The sequence below is a fragment of the Geotrypetes seraphini genome, chromosome 3 (genome assembly GCF_902459505.1).
Source record: "Geotrypetes seraphini chromosome 3, aGeoSer1.1, whole genome shotgun sequence".
NCBI lineage: Eukaryota > Metazoa > Chordata > Amphibia > Gymnophiona > Dermophiidae > Geotrypetes > Geotrypetes seraphini.
In genome coordinates this window covers 156,755,515-156,775,805 of record NC_047086.1, presented here as the reverse complement: position 1 = coordinate 156,775,805, position 20,291 = coordinate 156,755,515, and the positions used below count along the sequence as shown (strand labels likewise).

The window sequence follows — 20,291 nt, the reverse complement described above, 5'->3', positions numbered from 1 at the left end:
CCTCTACTGTATTCTGTTAGTGTACTGTATATTGTAATAAACATTTATAAATATAGTACAGTACTAAAAATGTTATAAATGGTGCAAAAGGGCAGCTCCTCGCTTATCAACCAATTCGCTTAATGGCCTAGTCATTGGAACGGAACTTGGTTGTTAAGTGAGGAGTATCTGTATAGAAATGTATAGTTCCCTCTTGAATTCCATTAGTGGAATAAAATCACATCTGTCTCTATTCATTTCCCTAAACATGGAGCTATATGAGTATACTGCTTCTTTTGGAATTATTTTATGGTAATGCATGATTTTATATTGTTATTGCTCAGCAACACTCATTGTATTGCTTTTGTTTGTTTGAAGGACTACCTATGGATGCCAAAATGTGTTAAATTTGGATGGTTTCTGCCATACACTCCTTCAGATAATGAATATGGCTCTTGGAAACGACACTATGTTGCCTGTGTAGCTCACCTAGATTACTTAACTCCAAGGGAAGCCACAGAAATCTATGGAACGCTCAATGAGCCCAAGGAAAGCGATGAGGAGCAGGATGAAAAGTGGAGAGAAAAATTGCTAAGGAAAATGCTTCATGACAGATTAGCACAGCATAAGAGTGCGTAATATGCTTGATTAATGTGGATAATTTTCTGTGCTTTGCTATTTTATATGAAACTAGTATTTTAGCCCGTTACATTAACGGGTGCTAGAATATATGTCTGTCTGTCTTTCTTTATTTCTGTCTCTCCCTCCAGCTGTCTTTTTTTTCTGTCTGTCTCTCTCCCTGGCCCCCTTTGTCTGTCTGTCTTTCTGTGTCTCTCCCTGCCCCTGTGTCTTTCTTCTTTTCTTTCTATCTCCCTCCCGCCCGCTGTCTGTCTTTCTTTCTATCTATCTGTCTTTCTCCAAGCCTCCTATGCAGCAGCATTTCTCTCCCCCCACTTCCCTATGCAGCAGCCACAGCAGCATTCCCTCCCCCTCCATTTCCCTGTGCAGCAGCATTTCCCCCACCCTACTTCCCTGTGCAGCAGCAGCATTTCGATCCCCCCCACTTCCCTTTGCAGCAGCCATAGCAGCAGCATTTCCTCCCCCTCAATTTCCCTTCCCCCACACCACTTACCTATGCAGCAGCAGTGTTTCTCCTACCCCCCTTTTCCCTTCCCGCGGTCTGGACGGCTCCCTTAGTCCCTTGCCACCTCCCCTTCCCTTCAGGCGGTCCCGACAAACCTGCCGACTCCAGCAGCATCTGCAGCACTCTACACACGCTGCTTCGGGGCTTTCTACTGCCCTGATTTACTCTGGCACGTCCCTGATGACATCATCAGAGACGCGGCAGAGCAAATCAGGGCAGTAGAAGGCCCCGAAGTAGCGTGTGTAGAGTGCTGCAGACGCTGCTGGAGTCAGCAGGTTTGGAGTCGGGACTGCGGGAAGGGAAGGGTTGGCGGCAAGGGACTACGTGAGCTGGTCAGACGTCGGGAAGGGATGGGAGGGTCAGACAGCGAAGAACTTACTTTTTTAAAGTTTTAGTTGTCGCCGCGGCTCCTCTCGATCCCCGCCAGCGTCGGAAGCCTTCTCAGACACTGGTGCGGCCTGTAAGAGGAGCCGACGCCGTGATCTTGTAGAAAGCAGGGAGTCCAGCGCTGGCAGCCAGTCCTGCTGGCGAGTGTAGTTAGGTGCTGTAAGGCTGGGGACTCGCGCATGCGCACTCCTGCGGCCACAGACCTACTAATCACGCAGGTAAGAGTGCGCATGCGCGGCTAAGGTTTTATTATATAGGATTATAACTGAATTATTTGTTTCTGTAATCTGCCTTGAGCCGCTTGTGCTAAAGCAGATTAATAATGCTCAAATTAAATTATTTTAGGGGGCAAGTTATAAATGTGGGCTATTGTTAGTTGGGTTATTTTACCACTTTGTGTTATTTTAGCATAGGGTCTCATTACTATAGAGGAACAAGTATCTCAAACTGCAGGGTCTACTTGCCCTGAAGTTCTGGTTTGCTTTGGGCTTACTGCATGGCTCTTGAGCACGTGGCCTTAGTGCAGAAGGACTATTTGGAGATGGTCATGGCTGCCCTCCTAAGATCTATGAAACTAGAGGCTCTTGCAAGCTCTGCTAAAACTTGAAAAATGTTTCACTGCTGGTGTGCTAAGCTGAATGTGGAGCCCCTTAAAGTTCCAATTTCAGTAGTTCGGCATTTCTTCAATACACTCGAGAAGGGCCTGGAGGTTGGTTCTCTCAAAGTACAGGTGGCATGTCTCTTGTACTTTAGGGCTTGAGTAGAGAAAGGTTCTATGGCCTCTTATCCTGTGGTCAGATTTATTGAAGGGTGAATTGCGGCTGTATTCTCCTATGCCAACAGCCATTCCCTATGTGGAATTTTAACATTATTTTGCATGCCCTTAGTAAAAGCCAATATGAGCCCTTACAAAAGACATCAATGATAAAGGGTATGGAGAACCTTTCATATGCCGAACGGTTAGACAGGCTGGGGCTCTTTACCCTGGAAAAGCGGAGACTGAGAGGGGACATGATACAGACTTATAAAATCATGAAAGGCATAGAGAAGGTGGAGAGGGACAGATTCTTTAGACTAGCAGGGACAACTAAAACAAGAGGTCATTCAGAAAAACTGAGAGGAGACAGATTCATAACGAATGCAAAGAAGTTCTTCTTCACTCAACGGGTGGTAGACACCTGGAACGCGCTTCCCGGAGAGGTGATAAGACAGTACAATTCTGGGGTTCAAAAAGGGACTGCATGACTTCCTGGAAGCGAAGGGGATAACAGGGTACAGATAGAGGTTTACCTTACAGAACATTGAGCGAATAGGGTATGGACATTTTAGGTTAGGTAGGAAACACTTTCAGGTCATGGTCCTGGAGGGCCGCCGCGGGAGCAGACTGCCAGGCACGATGGACCCCTGGTCTGATCGGCAGAGGCAATGCTTATGTTCTTATGTTCTTATCAATGATGGATCTTACCATTAAGACAGTTTTCCTATTAGCTTTCACCTCAGTGAGAAGGGTCTTGGAGTTGCAGGCTCTGTCATGCAGAGAGCCTTTCCTTAAATTTACAGAGGCTGGGGTCTCGCTGCGCACAGTACCTTCCTTTCTGCCAAAGGTGGTTTCGGTCTTCCACATAAATCAGGAAGTCTGGCTATGTGCATCCCATACCATGGGTTTGAAGAGAAAGGACATTTTGTTGTTGCTGGATGTTAGGAGAGGTCTTCTCTGTTGCCTCAAGTGACCAATGATTTTCACCTCTCAGCTCATCTCTTTGTGCTAATGAGTCCTAGCCGCCTGAGGAGGCCAACTTCTAAGACTCCCATTTTACAGTTCTTCAGAGTATATTGGGGTTGGTAAACAACCACAGATTCTCACTGAGAGCACATTCTATGAGGAGTGTAGCTTCTTTCTGGGCGGCATCCCAGGCAGTTCTGCCCGAGGAGATTTGTAGGGTGGCTACATGGTCCACCTTTCATATTTTCACAAAATTTTACAGGGTGGATATAGCGGCACTATTGGACACCTCTCTTGGGTTCTCAGTGCTAGTAGTAGGCTCATCTACCCTGCCCTAGACTCAGGGGACTGCTTTTGCACTAGAAGGGAAGATTAGGTTCTTACCTTGATATCTTCTTTCTAGTAGAAAGGCATATGAGTCTTGAAGGCCTTCCCTGTCAGATTTCGATTAGCCTGCTTGCTGTTCCAGATACTGTACTTGGCTTTTTCTTCTCAGACAGGTTTAAAGGATGAGGAGATTTCTCGCTATTGCAGTGTCAATGAGAATGTGAGAATTACATAAGTGTTAGTATTGGTTGTACTTAGGTAGGTGGTTTGTTCATGTCCACCTTCTTTGATGTTTCTATTGTTAATGGGTCCTTTGATTGTATTTGTTCAAGAGCAGATTTGGCTTTATTGGGGAATTCCCCATGCTCCTTATTTATTTTTTATTTCTCCTCGTATAGTGCTTTAGTATGAACTGAGGAGCTGCAGCACGGAAAGGGTGGTAAATGCGTGGAACAGTCTCTCGGAAGAGGTGGTGGAAATAGAGACTGTGTCTGAATTCAAGAGGGCCTGGGATAGGCACGTAGGATCTCTCAGATAGAGAAAGAGATAATGGTTACTGTGGATGGGCAGACTAGATGGGCCATTTGACCTTTATCTGCCGTCATGTTTCTAGGAATGATGCCTTCAAGACTCATAATGCCTTTCTACTAGAAAGAAGATTATCAAGGTAAGAACCTAATCTTCCCTTCTGACATGAAAAAAAGTTTTACAGGGGCAGTATAAGTTAAATTATGTGTTGGATAGGGAACATCCTATATCGACACATAGGTATGACAGTGTTCTGACCTGGCACGCTGGAATAAATGCATCACTACAAGAAGGAGAGAGAGGGGCTTGAATTTTCTGCTTCCATAAAGTAAAAGTCTGGATCTGACTATAGCGTTTATCTTGGTAACATTTGAACTCTTTTACCCAGCAAGTCTTTTTTTTTTTTTTTCTCTAAAGTGATGCATGTGTTTTGTGTGCTCTGGAATTGCTTTGGCTGACCTATTTTGCTGTGAGAATTGGATTTCCCTGGATGGAGGCTTACTATTTCATTTTTTCATTTTCAGTGTTCCTGATCTGTTTTTCTGCTTGCTTCTAATTTAAGCAAAATTTCTAGTAGGAGGAAACTATCCTTATAAAAGCATGAGGAGGAAAAATGGTTGACTCAAATATAAGTCGGGTGGCTTAATATTCAAGTGTCCTGTCCTGTCAGGCTCTGCACCCAGACCCTCCTTGCCAAGCTTTGCACCCAGCTCCCTTTCCTCCATCCCTCCCCTGTCAGGCACTGCACCCAGCACCCTTCCTTCCTCCCCTCCCCTGTCCGGCTCTTCATACAGCACCCTGCTTTCCTCCCCTCCCCTGTCATGCACTGCACCCAGCACCCTTCTCTCCTGTCAGGCACTACACCCAGCACCCTTCCTTCCTCCCTTCCCCTGTCAGGCTCTGCACCCAGCACCTTTCCTTCCTTCCCTTGTCACTCTGCACTCTCCCTCCCAGGCTCTGCCCTTTGTCCCCCACCCTCGCCGGCCTTATCTTCATACCTCTGCTGATCTGTGGTGGAGGTGCAGGTGCAGCGGGTCCTCTGCCAATCCGTAGTGGAGGTGCAGCGGGCAGGAGCAAGCTTTTCAAACTCCTGCCCTGCTGCTAACTGGCTGTGCGAGCAAATTTCCTCATATGAGCGGCACGAGCAGCAATGCGATTTGGTGCTGCTTCTTGGCGCTCAGTGGCTTCCTTACTGGCTCCCGTGAATTCTCGCAAGAATAAACATTGCTTAAGCTACATCCCTGATGCAGTGGGTGATATAAGTCTCCTGCGAAACGAAGGCCTTGTCGGATAATGGTTACAAGCAACGGTGCTGGTTTTGCAATGAGCAACTTGAGCTAAGTACTCGAAATAGCATATGAAGTATTAGTTGAAATGAATTGAATGCTACAAGTTGAAATGAATTTAACGTTATGAAATGAACTTTATATGAACTGAAATCTACTTTAGTTGAAGAAATGACACGCTGAAGTATTTATGGTATTTACAGCACATGAGCTTTTCATTACACACTTTAAGCACTCGAAGCACTTTCAACTGTTGATGAAATTGAATGAGTTGTAGGACAGATGATGAAAGAAAGGAAATGAAATGTCAGAGAATTTAAATGAAATGAAAAGCAATGGAAGGATAACTTTGAATGAGAACAATCAGATGAATTGAGAATAATAAGCATTGGTTGGGCTCGAGTTTCAAAAATGGCATGCTGATTCTTTAGAGTATATGTGTACCCCCCCCCGTACCATAAAAGTGAGAGTTTTTCATATATTGATACTATTAAAATAGTGAATGAGGTTTTTTGTTTTGTTTTGTTTTTTATTAAATTTTTAAAATTAAATTATTTAAATAGTGGAAATAAAATTTGTAAGTATTTATATAATAAGATTGATGCAGTTTAGAAAGTGTTAGCTGATTAAAGATTAATGAATTAATTTGGTAGGGAGGTGGAGAACAAGCTGGTGATATTATAAGGAGGCAAGAGAATAAGTCGCTTTCCTTCTCTTGCAGAAGTCCCAGTATGTGAAGATGTACTCCTAAGTTTGAGGCTTGTCCCCGCAAAATCTAAATCAATTATAGCTAAATAAATAAATTAATTAATTTAAATAAGTACTATGATTGAATGAGTAAATCTAGAGTCGATGTTCATTTTTTATTTTCTGTAAATGGTCTCTAATATATATTTATTTTGCTAATAGATCACATTTGATTTTTTGTTGTTTTGTTGTATTAAAACACATATGGGCTAAACATATATTCCTGTTGCTGTTTGCTTTTCAGGGAATTTGTTTAAAACTCGACCACCTTGGCTAAGTGGAACATGGAACTCTGTGCTCTTAAAATCAAAATCACAATCGCATCTCTCTCAAGCTGTCTCTCATGAGAGTGCACTGCAGGCAGCATTGTGGCTAATTAGGGTAAGGTTTATGAATATCTATGTAGTTTATAGAATCCTGACAATAGTTAATTGTGGCAGGATAAAGACTTCAGGTTCCATTTCAGCTACCATTTTCCCTACCTTCGGCAATATTTATTTATTTATTTTCCATTTAGCTCACACTTTTCATTAGTATATACAGAGGCTGTAGGTGTTTCCCTGTCCCCACATAGTTTGCAATCATAAGGTGTCATTTATTAACTTACATTCATGTACATCAACAAGCATTAATTTGCGTTGCGTTCATGGAGAACAAATAGGAGAATAATGAGGCTTAAGTAATTCAAAATGTTAAAGAGGTTTAATATGACAGCATATGGTAGTAAATGAGGCCTTTTGTGTTTCGCTGACACCATGGAGGCTGAAGTGATTTTGCTAAGTACTGAAAAAGCATCAGTGGGATTTGAAACCTGGTGTTTTCTAGTTCTTGGCCTACTGCACCTCCACTCCAGTATAGTCTTAGGCCTCCTTCCCAGTACATCCTGGGATTAGATCAGTGAAATGTAGTTGTTGTGGTCTATCAGAATTTCAGTAAAGTCTTTGGGGCTGATATTGAAACTGCAGGAAGGAGGCCGGCTAACTCCCACTGTTGGTGCTTACTGCTGATATTTTTAATGCTAGGTCATTTTTGGTGACCAGCATTGAATATCTGGTCTCTTTGGCCAGCTCAAACTCAGCTGGCTATTGTCATTTTTAAGCGTTGGCCATCTAAGGTAAAGATACACCTGCTTTTTGTGCGGTCCAGTTTGGTCGCTAAACAGGACTGTGCTTAAAACCAGCACTTAAAACTGGACTGGCTGGACAGTTTTCATGAATGACCACAAATTAGTGGTTATTGCACAGTATAGTCAGCCACATTTAAGCCACTAATCAGCTATCTTCTGCTGATTATTAATGATTATTAATGCTATTTAACCAACCAGGAGCTATTCCTGGTGAGCAAACTAGCCAGTGTGGAAACTGGAACAAAAGTTCAAACTGGGTGAAAAACTGGTTGAGCAACAAAACTCCATGGTGGTCTTTTTGTACCTTGTTCTGCCTGCGCACTGGTGGCTCTTTACATATTCTGATAAGACCACTACTTTCTGGAACACCTTCTCAGTCACAAACTTTTAAGAAATGTCTGTTTGTTTCATCACAATTTTCATTTAATTTTTCCAGGGCAAAACAGATACTTCAAATCTGGCTCTTTCAAGACAGCTTGCAGAAGACAGCAAGCCCATTTCAAGCATTGGCTTGGTCTTGGAAAAAGAGCTTGCATCATCTTCAATAAAAGTCTTACCCAAAAGGTCAGTAAATGTCCCAGTATTGAAACATGGAACAACTCCTTTAGAGGCAGAATAACTACAGTTACGAAAGGACTGGAAAATAAGGAGTGCTGATTGTCAAAATTAATTCGCAAGTATGATCAGGATTCCTGCTCTCACCTGATGTTGCAGCAGGGGCCACAAACTCTGGCCTTTGCCATGTAATAGATGTTATAGCTGTTGAAGAGGCAGTGAAAGAAATAGACAAATGAAATATTACCAGGAATGGTAACTCCAGGAGGGACAGCAGTAAAAACACTAACAAACACCAGTAAGGCAACTAGAATAAAATTTAGTAGCACATTGATGGGGTAGGTTTGAGGAAGTTTTAACAATAGCTTGCAATGAGTGTATGTGCCAGTTATGTAAATAATAGAGTAAGAATCAGGGAAACTGGAGAGAAAACACTGAGTTGGGAGAGAGAGAGAGAGTGGAAAAAAAGAAATTAAATAGACTCAATGGCTTTTGCCATTCAATAGGAATGGGTTTTAAGTGTAGAAAGAGAAAAGAGAGGTATGATGCCGAGGAGCTGCAGAATTAATGCACTTGTAAGAGATGTTTGAACTTTATTTGGAGACAGACAGGGGGAAGGGGGCCCAATGACAGTCAATTATATTATCTCGTCTTGATTATTGTAATGTTATCTACCTCAGTATCACAAAAACTTGTCTTCATAGATTGCAACTGATTCAAAACACTGCTGCGAAATTGATTTTTAGGAAATGTAAATTTGACCACGTGATTCCGTTGCTCCAGAGTCTCCATTGGCTCCCGGTTTATTTTAGAGTTCAATTCAAATGTGCTTGTGTTGTTTTTAAAATTCTAGTTGATATCTTTACTCCTCTTCTTCCTTTATCTTGGAACTTTTACAGATTTTCCTTTGCAAGAGGTAATCAACAATTTAAATTATCTCTTCCTTCCAAGAAAGGGATAAAAGGAGTCAAGATTTATATTCAATCTCTGATTTTTAGGCTCTCTCAACTTTGGAATGTTCTTCCACTCCTTTTAAGGAGTTCCAGTTCACGCCAACTTTTTCGTAAATCTTTAAAAACCATTTTATTTACTAAACACTTTGAAAATTAATCTTCCGAAACTTAGTCTTTACAGTTTTTAATTTTTTTGTTAAGTTAATTATTGTAAACCGAGTTGAGCTTTCTTGGACTGATGTCTCAGTATATAAAGCCAAGCATTAGATTAGATTATGTGAGTATAAGGACACTGGTGGAATACATATGTGATAGGCAGGACCTGTACTTGGATGATATGGTGGAATATATATGTCATGCAGCAGAATTTTGAACAGATTGAAAGGGAAAGAGGTCAGTGGGTGACCCGTGAGAAGTAATGAGAGAGGTAGACGGGTTTTGATATTATGGCAAGATGGATCAGGAGCAAGTATGTGTATTTTATACCAAGTTCAAATCATCCAAGTACAGGTCTTGCCTATCACATGGGGGAGGGAAAGACATATTATAGAGTGGTGGTCTTCATTGCAAGGTCTGTGAGCCAATGATGGCCCACGGAGACCTTCTGAGTGGCTTACGCACTTATCTGGAGTCCTATCCCCCCATCCCCACTCCCCAGCGAGATTGGTGCTTACTCATCATTCTCGTTCTCAGTGGCGCTGCTGTAACTCTTTGGGCTGCCAGCAGTGTGAGTGAAGTAAACATGAAGCCATCGGCAACCCAGAAGCTTTTCCTCTGCTAACGCTTCCTGTCCCCGCATAGGTGGGAAGCAGTAGCAGAGAGAGAGCTTCTGGGTCGCTGGAGGCAGCGTATTTATTTCACTCATGTTGCTGACGGCCCGAAGAGTTATAGCAGCACCACTGGGAAGAACGGTGAGCAAGCACTGGATCCTGTAGGGGGTGGAGAATAGCATGTGGGAGGGTAAGAGAGATGCTGGACTGCAGGGAAGGGGAGAAAAGGGAAGGAAAGATGCCAGATCTCCAAGAGAAGAAAGGGAAGGGGCCAATGTTCCCTCTAAGACAGGGAAGCAGCTTTGCAAGTCATGATATGTTCCGAGCAATAGTTGGTTTGGGCTGGGCTGGCATATGATGAGCAAGGGGGGAAGGGGGCAAAAAGGTAAGCAATTTTTTTAAATTATGTTATAAAATAGTGTATATAAATGTGTCACATTACATGGAATGGTACAAAAAATGTAATATTAGACATAGGGAACCTGAGTAAACACATAATTCATTTCTTTAAGGAAAAAAAGTATCCAAACATCTATTTCAGCCCAATCCAAATCCAATACCAGGGTTTCAGGCAGGCATAATGAAATAATAAGAACACTACAAATGTCACTAGGGAGCTACAGAGCAATTCCAACATACTATATTAGCAGTAACTTCTACAAGTCACACAACAAGTATCTACGTTCCTAGGAAGATTGTACCACAAACACTGTCATGAGCATTAGACATCACTAAACCTGTTGGAAAACTAAACAAACCAGATTAGAATAGATGAATCATGCAGATCAATCAAGGGGCAAATTCTGTAAACAGTGTCCTGACTGTAGGCAGCGGTAGGCGACTTATTGCTGTCTAACCAGCCGATCGGGACGCGCGTTTCCTAAAAAAAAAAACCCCACAAAAAAAACCTCGAGGTAGGCCGCCTACACTATAAGCATCTGTCGTGGGTGCTTAGGGACGCTTAAGCTCACACAAGGGTGGGTGTGGTTTTGCCTGGAAGTAGGCCAACTAAAAGCTGGTCTATATTTCAAATAGACATGGCTATTATGCTGATTGCGGCAAAAAAATCTCACTGCCACAATCAGCTGAGTGGCCGCGGCAGGGAACTCGCCCCCCTCATGAAGTCGGTCACCAGGAGGGATGCCCACTCCCACTGCTACCCTCCTGAATCCTCACCCAACTCTGTCCCCAGCAGAAAGGATGCCTACTCCCTCCCGCCACCACAACCGATCCCCCCAACACTGTCCACAGCAAGAGGTATGCCCACTCCCTCCTGCTGCTGACCCCTATCGATTTACCCAAACAACTGACACTCCCGATACACCCTATCCAGTTGGCAGGAGGGAAGCCCACTCCCTCCTGCCACTGGCCCCGTCGATCCCCAGAACTCTGGACACTCCCCAACACCCACCCAACATTCTCCGACACTCTCCAACACCCAACTGACACTTCCTGAGACCCCTCAACACTCACCTGACACTCCCCAACACCCACCTGACATTTCCCAACATACCCCAACATCCCCCCTCACACCTCCCGACTCCTGCACCTGGTACCTTTAGGAGATGACCGGCAAGAGGGAGGCCAACCGGAGTCTCAGGCCACCTTCTCAGTGCATTCTAGGATTCAGCGGATTGTGGTAGGGGGATTCCCTTGCTACAATCAGCTGATGGGAAGGGATCAGGTGCGATTCTCTAACAGGCGCCTGTGACATGGGTGCCGGTTAGAGAATTGGGCCGATTAGGCGGGGTTGGGCGTCTGTCCCTTAGAGCAGACGTGATTCTGTATAGGACACCGGTGTGCGATTCTCAGCCACTTCTTAGGTGGCTGCAGAAACATGCATCCTATACAGAATTTTTCCCCTAACAGCATACATGTAATTTGCATTGGTTGCTAAATTAAACTTGGTGATCCAGTTGGTGTTTTCCAGTGCTGTTCTTTACTACACCATAGTTCTGTGTGTGGTATGTATCCCCACTCAGTCCTAGTAAAGTTTCAAAGAGACCAGTTTAGGAGTATAACTAGATTCCAAGTTTATTTTAATCTTTCTATCCTGCACGCTGATTGAACCTTCTACGTGGCTTATAATCTATTTGAGATGGAGAGGGGAATGGGATTAGTGCAAAAACCAAAACCAATGACTTGAAAGTGAGGGAAGGGGGTAGAACTATTAATCGGTGATAGAATTAGGGGTTAAGGAAGAACAAAAGTTGGCTTTTTGTTTCTCCTTTCCCATCTGAACATCTGAAAGAGTAAAAAAAAAAAAAAAAAAGCCATAGCCTTAGGGCTACATGTCTTTAAAGAGCAAAGTTTTTAGCTCAGTTAAATTTTTCTAAGGATGTGGGGAGGGAGTTCCAGATGTTAGGGCCATAAGAACCAATATTCAGCCCGTGGCTGTAAGTGGATTGTAACACGCTCACAGACACAGGCTGAACTAACCCTGGGTATTCAGTACCAGGACATAAAGTGGATCCTGGCATTGAATATCTGGATATGGCCATTACTACTACTACTACTACTACTAATCATTTCTATAGTGCTACTAGACATACCTAGTGCTATACACATTATATACAGCAGTGGTAGGCAATTCCAGTCCTCGAGAGCCAGGGCCAGGTCATGTTTTCAGGATATCCACAATAAATATGCATGAGATAGATTTGCATCTCAAGAAGGCAGTGCATGCAAGTCCATCTCATACATATTCATTTTGGCGATTTTGAAAACCTGACCTGGCTCTGGCTGTCGAGGACCGGAATTGCCTACCCCTGATATAAAGGGTCTTTCTCTGTTCCTAGTGTGCTGACAATCTAAGTTCTTTTGTACCTGGGTCAACGGAGGGTTGAGTGAGTGACTTGCCCAGGGTCACAAGGAGCTGCAGTGGGAGTTAAACCCTTTTCTCCAGATCTCAGTCTGCTGCATCATCATTGTGGATATCCTAAAAATGTTATTGACTAGGGCAGGGGTAGGCAATTCCGGTCCTTGAGAGCTGCAGCCAGGTCAGGTTTTTTGGATATCCACAATGAATATGTATGAGATGGATTTGCATGCACTGCCTCCTTGAGATGCAAATCTATCTCATGCATATTTATTGTGGATATCCTGAAAACCTGACCTAGCTGCGGCTCTCGAAGACCAGAATTGTCTACCCCTGGACTAGGGCATACTGGGTGTATTTTCCACTTTGAATCTGTAAGTTTATGAATACTGTTATTTCACGATTTGCCCTTATTTTTCTGTGTGGATCTAGAAAGAAACTGTACAGTCTAGATCAGGGGTCTCAAAGTCCCTCCTTGTGGGCCGCAATCCAGTCGGGTTTTCAGGATTTCCCCAATGAATATGCATGAGATCTATGTGCATGCACTGCTTTCAATGCTTATTCATTGGGGAAAGCCTGAAAACCCGACTGGATTCCGGCCCTCGAGGACTGGAGTTGCCCACCCCTGGTCTAGGTCCTAGGATCACTCCAGCATACAATGGATTTATACAATGATCCAGGTTTACACCATGCCAGCTGATGCTTAGTTCTTTATTTGTATAATGATTGTGCAGACAGAAAAAGGCTTATCCTGTCTTATTTAGATTTGGTTCAAGTAGATTAATGCACTTTAATGCAACTGCAAATTTTGTTTCAGTTTGGATAGTTTCCTACTTTGATCACTGTTGCTAGGTTGTTGATGTAATAAGTTACATGTGCTTGAATGGGTGATTGCCATTTATTGAGATATTACAGAGGATATTCCTTGAGGTAAGTCATTCCAATATGAGTTCCAGTATCTGAAATTTTCTCCAAATTTGACATGACAGTAAAAGCTAGAAGGATGCTAGGGTGCAAAGGGAGAGGTATGGTCAGTAGGAAAAAGGAGGTATTGATGCCCCTGTTTAAGACTTTGGTGAGACCTCATTTAGAATATTGTGTATAATTCTGGAGGCCGCACCTTCAAAAAGATATAAAAAGGATGGAGCCTGTCCAGAAAAAGGCTACTAAAATGGTGTGTGGTCTTTGTCATAAGGCGTATGGGGACAGACTTAAAGATCTTAATCTGTGTACTTTGGAGGAAAGGCGGGAGAGGGGAGATATGATAGAGACGTTTAAATACCTACATGATGTAAATGTGCATGAGTCAAGTCTCTTTCATTTGAAAGGAAACTGCAATGCGAGGGCATAGGATGAAGTTAAGAGGGAGAGGCTCAGGAGTAATCTAAGGAAATACTTTTTTACAGAAATAATAATAATAAACAGTTTATATACCGCAGTACCATGAAGTTCTATGCGGTTTACAAAAGATTAAACGATGGTACAAATTGATTGAACTTAAGAGAGGTGGAAGAAAGAGATTAAGAAAACTATTATTGAGGAGAAAGAGATGTACAGGTCAGTTGTCTAGATTCTTCAGGATCAGGTGTGTTTTTAGACGCTTCTTGAATTCCTCATAAGTAGTGGGCGAGAGCAATTGTTCTAGGTCTTTACCCCATAATGCTGCTTGATGTGAGAGAAGGTGTTCATGGTGTTGCATGCCCAGTGAGGACATGTAGACATTGAAAAGCAATGGGGATAGCGGTGACCTCTGCGGCACACCGGATGGATTGCTCCAGATATCAGAGAGATCATAATTGAAACGTACTTGATAGGTATGGGATATAAGGAAGCCACGAAACCAGTTCAACACCTCATCCATGATACCAATAGCGTCCAGGTATTGTAGCATTTTCTCATTGTCTACCAGATCAAAGGCGGAGCTCATATCGAATTGCATGACCAAGGCATTGAGGCCCTTGCTAAACAATAGACGCAGATTATCTAAAATAGCCGCAATTACTGAAAAAAGGTCTAAAACTAGATTGAGCTTCATGTAGGAGAGAGAACTGATCAAGATATTCCATCAATTGGGTGTGAACCAATCCCTCTGTGATTTTTATAATAAATGGAATGGATGCTACTGGTCTGTAGTTGGTTACTAGGGCTGAAGATTCTTTACTATTTTTTTGGATTGGGGTTATTATTATATGACTGTTGTTAGTGAGGAACTTCCCATTTTTTAGGTTATGGGCTAAGTATTGCAGCAGCGATAGTTTAAATTCTAAAGGCGCCGCTTTCATAATTTATGGGGGGGCATGAGTCCAGAACGCAATAAGATTTAGAGTATTTGTTATATAGAAAGGGTGGTAGATGTGTGGAACAGTCTCCCAGAAGAGGTGGTGGAGACAGAGACTGTGTCTGAATTCAAGAGGGACTGGGATAGGCACATGGGATCTCTAGGAGAGAGAAAGAGATAATGGTTACTGTGGGTGGGCAGACTAGATGGGCCATTTGGCCTTTATCTGCCATCATCTTTCTATGTTTCTGGTAAGTATTTGAATTGTACAGATCAGTCAGAAAACTTTAATCATGTCACAGATCTTCTGAAGCAGCATTAGATTTTGCAGTGTTAATACAGTCACATAACGTTAGCTTTGATCACTTTAAATAAAATGATACAGGAAAGAACATAAAACAAACATTTCTTATTAGGATTAGAAATTACAAAAGCAAAAGAAAAACAGTTAATTTTCCTTAGGAATATTTTGTTACTCCATCTATTCCAGTGATCTAGGTGTGCACGGCAATTGCCAGTGCCATAAAATTTTTAAGCGCTTTGACTGTGGATGCTGTTCTTTCATGGCATTAAACATTTTGATATCATCTTTATCTAACAGCTAGCTGGTAGAAATTTTGATTTATTGGCTCTGTTTAAAGAAAACAAACAAACATAAACCAAAATTTATTTATTTTTTTTCCTGTACAGGAAAAATATCTCAGGATCAAAATCATACCCCGTACCACCTTCCAGACAACGTGTGTTTCGAGCTCAGGATGGTCTGTCATGCCCAGTCCAGCTACGCCTGCTTCTAATATCATCCAGGGTTCCAGCCTATGAGGTTTGTGGTAGTTCTTGGGCAATATCCATTTTCTTTAGCATCTTATAGGCACAGAGACACTTATTTAGGCATAGATCTACTTTCTGGAAGCAAGAAAACCCCCCTCATAGTCAGGCCTTGGCATATTTTCATGATTTTTGGAATCCAGTTACAATAAGTGTATGCTTCCACTATAGCAGAACATAGGCATGCTTGTGTTTTAGTATTTTTTTTATTGATCCTCCATTAAACTCAAATTGTATAGTATGTGCTGTGGATGAGATCCCTGGCTGAGTGAAACAGCTAGTTCGTGAACTAGCAGGAGAAATATGAGATGTAATTTGCATTGAGAAAAGGTGTGAGTGGGATACAAATAAATAAATAAGGCAGAGTATATGCACTTCTATGACTACCAAATTGGGATAATTCTGTAATGGGATGCTAAGTTAGCACTCACTGTACAGAATTACTCCATTAAGTACATATATTCTTCCTTATTTATGTAACATTTACATGTTTTATAAGTGCCTAAATTATTAGAATATCAGCATACATGCACATATGTGTACATATATAGATTAAATTGCCAAAAATCTAGCTATTCGCTATTCTTATATAGCATATCTTACATATAGCATGTTTATTAAAATTCAATATATTGTAGATCAGGGGTGCCCATACTTTTTGGGCTTGCGAGCTACTTTTAAAATGACCAAGTCAAAATGATCTACCAACAATAAAATTTAAAAAACCCCACAAAGCACACTGAAAGGCAGAGAAAATGTTAATTATCATTCATATTCCAGGGTTTTTTCAAAGAGGTCAAGGCAGATGACTATGCAATGTCACCTCAATAACAACCATACAAAAATAGACAAATATACCCCCTCCCTTTTTACTAAACTGCGATAGCATTTTTTAGTGTAGGAAGCTGCGCTGAATGCCCTGTGCTGCTCTCGACGCTCATAGGCTACCTGCGCTAAAAAATGCTGTTGCGGTTTAGTAAAAGGGAGCCATAGTGAAAAGTATAGACAGCAGACATAAATTCTCAAAATGGACACATTTTGATCACTAAATTGAAAATAAAATCATTTTTCCTACCTTTGTTATCTGGTAATTTCATCAGTCTCTGATTGCACATTATTCTTCCAACTGTGCATCCAATATTTCTTCCCTTCTTTAAGCCTCTTGTCCTCCTTTCAGCTTCCTCTCCTCCAGACTTCATTCTCTCCCTCAACTTTTTCTTTCTTTCTCCTTGCCCCCTTCTTTCATTCTGTCTCCCTGCCTCTCTTTCTTTATTTCTCTCTCTCTCTCTCCCTGCCCCCTTTCTTTCCGTCTCTCCATTCCCCCTTTCTTTCTGTTTCTCTTTTTTCTTTGTCTCCCTGCCCCCCTTCTTTCTATCTCCCTGTCCTCCCCCAAGTCACTAGGTTTGCGACTTGGTTTTAATTTTTGGTTTTAATGTTTTACAAATCCAGGATGGGGTGGATAGGGGGGGGGGAAATTTCTGGTTTATTTCTTGATCAAATTGATGGAGGGGAGGGAAATTTATCTCATGCATTGTTATTAGTGGGATTTAAATGCTTATATTGTTACTAGTATTTTAGCCCGTTACATTAACGGGTGCTAGAGTAGACATCTACTTTGGGGTTGTTTTTTTTCTTTGTCTCTTTCTCCTTGGATGCTGTCTGTCTGTCATTCTTTCTGTCTGTTTCTCTCCCTGGCCCCCTGTCTATCTTTCTTTCTGTCTCTGTATTTCTCTGTTGTGCCTTGCCTGCCTGTCTCTCAGTGGCCCCCTTCCTATGTCCATACTGTCCCATCCTATGTCCTTAGTGCCCTCAGTGCCTCCTATGTCCTTAGTACCCCAGTTCTTCCTTCCCATGTCCTTAGTGCCCCCAGTGCCTCCTTCCCATGTCCTTAGTGCCCCCAGTGCCTCCTTCCCGTGTCCTTAGTGCCCCCAGTGCCTCTGTCCTGGGTCCTTAGTGGCCCCCAGTGCCTCCTTCCTATGTCCCCCTCACTGCCTTCCAGACTTTGACCCAACCCCACCCCCGAAGCCAGCCTGCCTGCCTCCCTCCCATCCCCCTGTGTAGTAGACCCAATGAGCAGCATCTTTAAATTTGTACCCCCCTCCCATCCCCCCTGTGCAGTAGAACTGGTGATCAGCCTGTTTCCACCCCCGCCACCACCACCGTGCATCCAACCCCATTGACCCTCCCATCCGCCCCTCCCACAGCGAGATGACCTCAGCGTTTTGTTTCTGGCTCCGGGTAGGCTTGTCGGCTGCGCCTCTCCCCGGGTTGGGGGGGAGGGAAGGAGGCGGCCGACATCCGACTCGGGCCGGCGCGCCGCAGGAGAAGCAATGCCCAACTTAAAAGCCGGAAGGGTTGGCTTTTGATGTGAGCGGCACAGTTGCTTGGACCTTAAAATGTTTTCCGGGTTTGCGGAGAGGCGGCGACCCAGCCGCCGCTCCACCGGCACGAGCACCTCTTCTACCCAGCGCAAGCGCCTCTTCCACCCTGCATTCTTGTGCCGCCGCGGCCGATATCCGACTCGGGCCGCCGCGGTTGACATCTGTCTCGGGGGGGGGGGGGGGGGGTGAGGAAGAGAGAGAGTGGAGAGGCGGCAACAGCAAAATTACTGTAATCATGCGCACTTGCTATGTGTCGCTACAGCTCACAGAAAACCGGCGCACACATAGGAAGTGCGCATGCGCGGCCTAGCGTTTTATTATATTAGATTCATGTCTGTATAATTTAAGACACTGTGTATTAGTTTTGAAAATCAATAAAGTTTTAAACAAAACCCCCCACATTTTTATTGATGACAACTGATGATCACATTACAGAAGTACTGACATACAAGGCGTAAAACAAGCAGGTTACAGCAGCAGAGCAAACAGCAAGAAAAGTCTAGTCATCAAACATTATCAACAGTATTTTTTTTTTATTATTATTTATTTATACAGTTTTAAAATTTTAACAAGCATACCATCTTGTACAGAAAAGTACAATCAAGAAAACATATCTTTGATTATTCTCAAAATGAAAATAAACCAAAATTACATAAAAGGTAGTAATTCCAACTTAATCATACACTAGTCCTCAATACTGGATCCAAAATTCAGGAATTAGGAGTGAAATTAATACAATAACAAAATTAACCAAAACACGTCATCTGTGCTGAAAGAGAGCTTAAATAATTAAGACGCCGATGTTACTCTTTTTCAAGGCGCTTCATGGAGAGGAAAGCAGTCAAATGAGATGGTTCAAAGAAAATATATTTAAGGGAATTATACCTTATTACACACTTACAAGGGTATCTAAGAAAAAATAATCCCCCCATCTGGGTCACACCTGGTTTTAACAATAAAAATTCCCTCCTTCTTTTCTGAGTTTCTCTCGAAACATCAGGAAAAACTTGAATATGGAATCCAAGGAAATCTCCGGATCTATTTTTAAAGTAAAGTTTAAGAATCCAATCTCTGTCCGGAGCCAAGGCTACAGTCAGTAAGAGAGTGGCTGGACTAGCCACCTCTCTATCAGATTGTTCCAATAAAGCGGTAACATCCAAGAGATTTTCCTGTGGACTACCATCGTCATCTATTTTTTGAGAGTCCTGATTTTTTTTAGTAGGCAAATAATACACTCTTGACAATGGTGGCAATGAACTCTCAGGAATTTTTAAATTTTCCAAGAAGTACCGTTTTATCATTTCTCCTGGAGGAATTGAAGCAATCTTTGGAAAGTTTATCAGGCGTAAGTTGTTAAACCGACTATTGTTTTCAAGTGCTTCTAATTTTCTTCTCAAACTAAGATTATCTTTCACAATCAAATCTTGATTGCTCTTAAACATTTTTAAGTCCTTCTTTTCTTCTTGTATCTCAGTTTTTATAACTACAATATCCTGTTTCACATTTTTAATTTCTTCCTTCTGAAAATCTATTTCTTTTTCCAAGTTCTTTATCTGGGGATTGAGGGAATTACCCAGACTAGATACTAGGTCCCATAAAGATTCCAGTGTAACCTCTGGAGGTCGGATAGGGGTAAAGGAGAATATTAGTGCACTGTTAATTAATTCATCCGATTGCTTTACCTCCCCTGTGCCTTGTAAACCCTTAAGCACAGCTGTTCCAGTCGCTGGTTCTTTTACAGGGAGAAGTTCCCCCTGTGCTGTTCCCTGCATCGAGCCCTCCACTTCACTGGCCTCTCGAGACGAAAACTCTGCCTCTTCGGACAAGCTCTCATCCCTTGGAGAGCTGGCTCCCAGCGGCAGTGGCTGTAAGGGAGGCGTCCTGACGTCGGGGCTCAGCGTGACGTCCAGCCCAGGGATATCCGCCGAAACACTCCCATCAGCCGGCGCTCCCAACGGGCGATTCCCCAAACGACTCGACTCACTTTGGAGACGCCGGAAAATGTCGTCGACTGTTAGAACTGCAGGGCTCGAGCGCTGGGAGGCTCCACCAGCGCTCCTGCCTCTTCTCTTCGGCATTTTCGGTGAGTTTAGGAAAGACACTCTCTGGCGTCTTATCAGCAACAGATAGCGGCAGCCATCTTGGATCATGCCCATTATCAACAGTATTGAGTCCTAACTCTCCACCGTCCAAGCACAATCCTACAGACTATCTGGGAAAAGACAGAGGTCCTCTTTATGCCACCAACAAACGAATAGTCCATGGACCTAGTTTCGTTTAGTCCCCAAACTTATGTAAAATAAGTTTAATTTAAGAGGAGATGTCAACGTACCATACAAAATAGAAAAAGCATTAGTCTGACAAACAAAGGAAAATGTAACCCCCCTCCCCCAAGCCCTGGCAGCCCTCATTATCTTTTTTAAAGTGTAGCAAATTTTGCATCAAACTTGGGAGGTTCTTT

At 42.8% G+C, this 20,291-nt stretch overlaps 1 protein-coding gene across 6 annotated transcripts in view; it reads left to right on the top strand.

Annotated features, from left to right (window-relative positions):
- Positions 1–20,291, top strand: part of ECT2L (epithelial cell transforming 2 like) — a 119,857-nt gene that overhangs the window by 28,757 nt on the left and 70,809 nt on the right. For all 6 annotated transcript variants that reach the window (XM_033936731.1, XM_033936729.1, XM_033936728.1 and 3 more), the window contains 4 exons: positions 358–610; positions 6,366–6,502; positions 7,684–7,811; positions 15,312–15,444. In XM_033936731.1, coding sequence (XP_033792622.1) covers positions 358–610; positions 6,366–6,502; positions 7,684–7,811; positions 15,312–15,444 — 651 coding nt within the window. The remainder of the gene's footprint in view (positions 1–357; positions 611–6,365; positions 6,503–7,683; positions 7,812–15,311; positions 15,445–20,291) is intronic.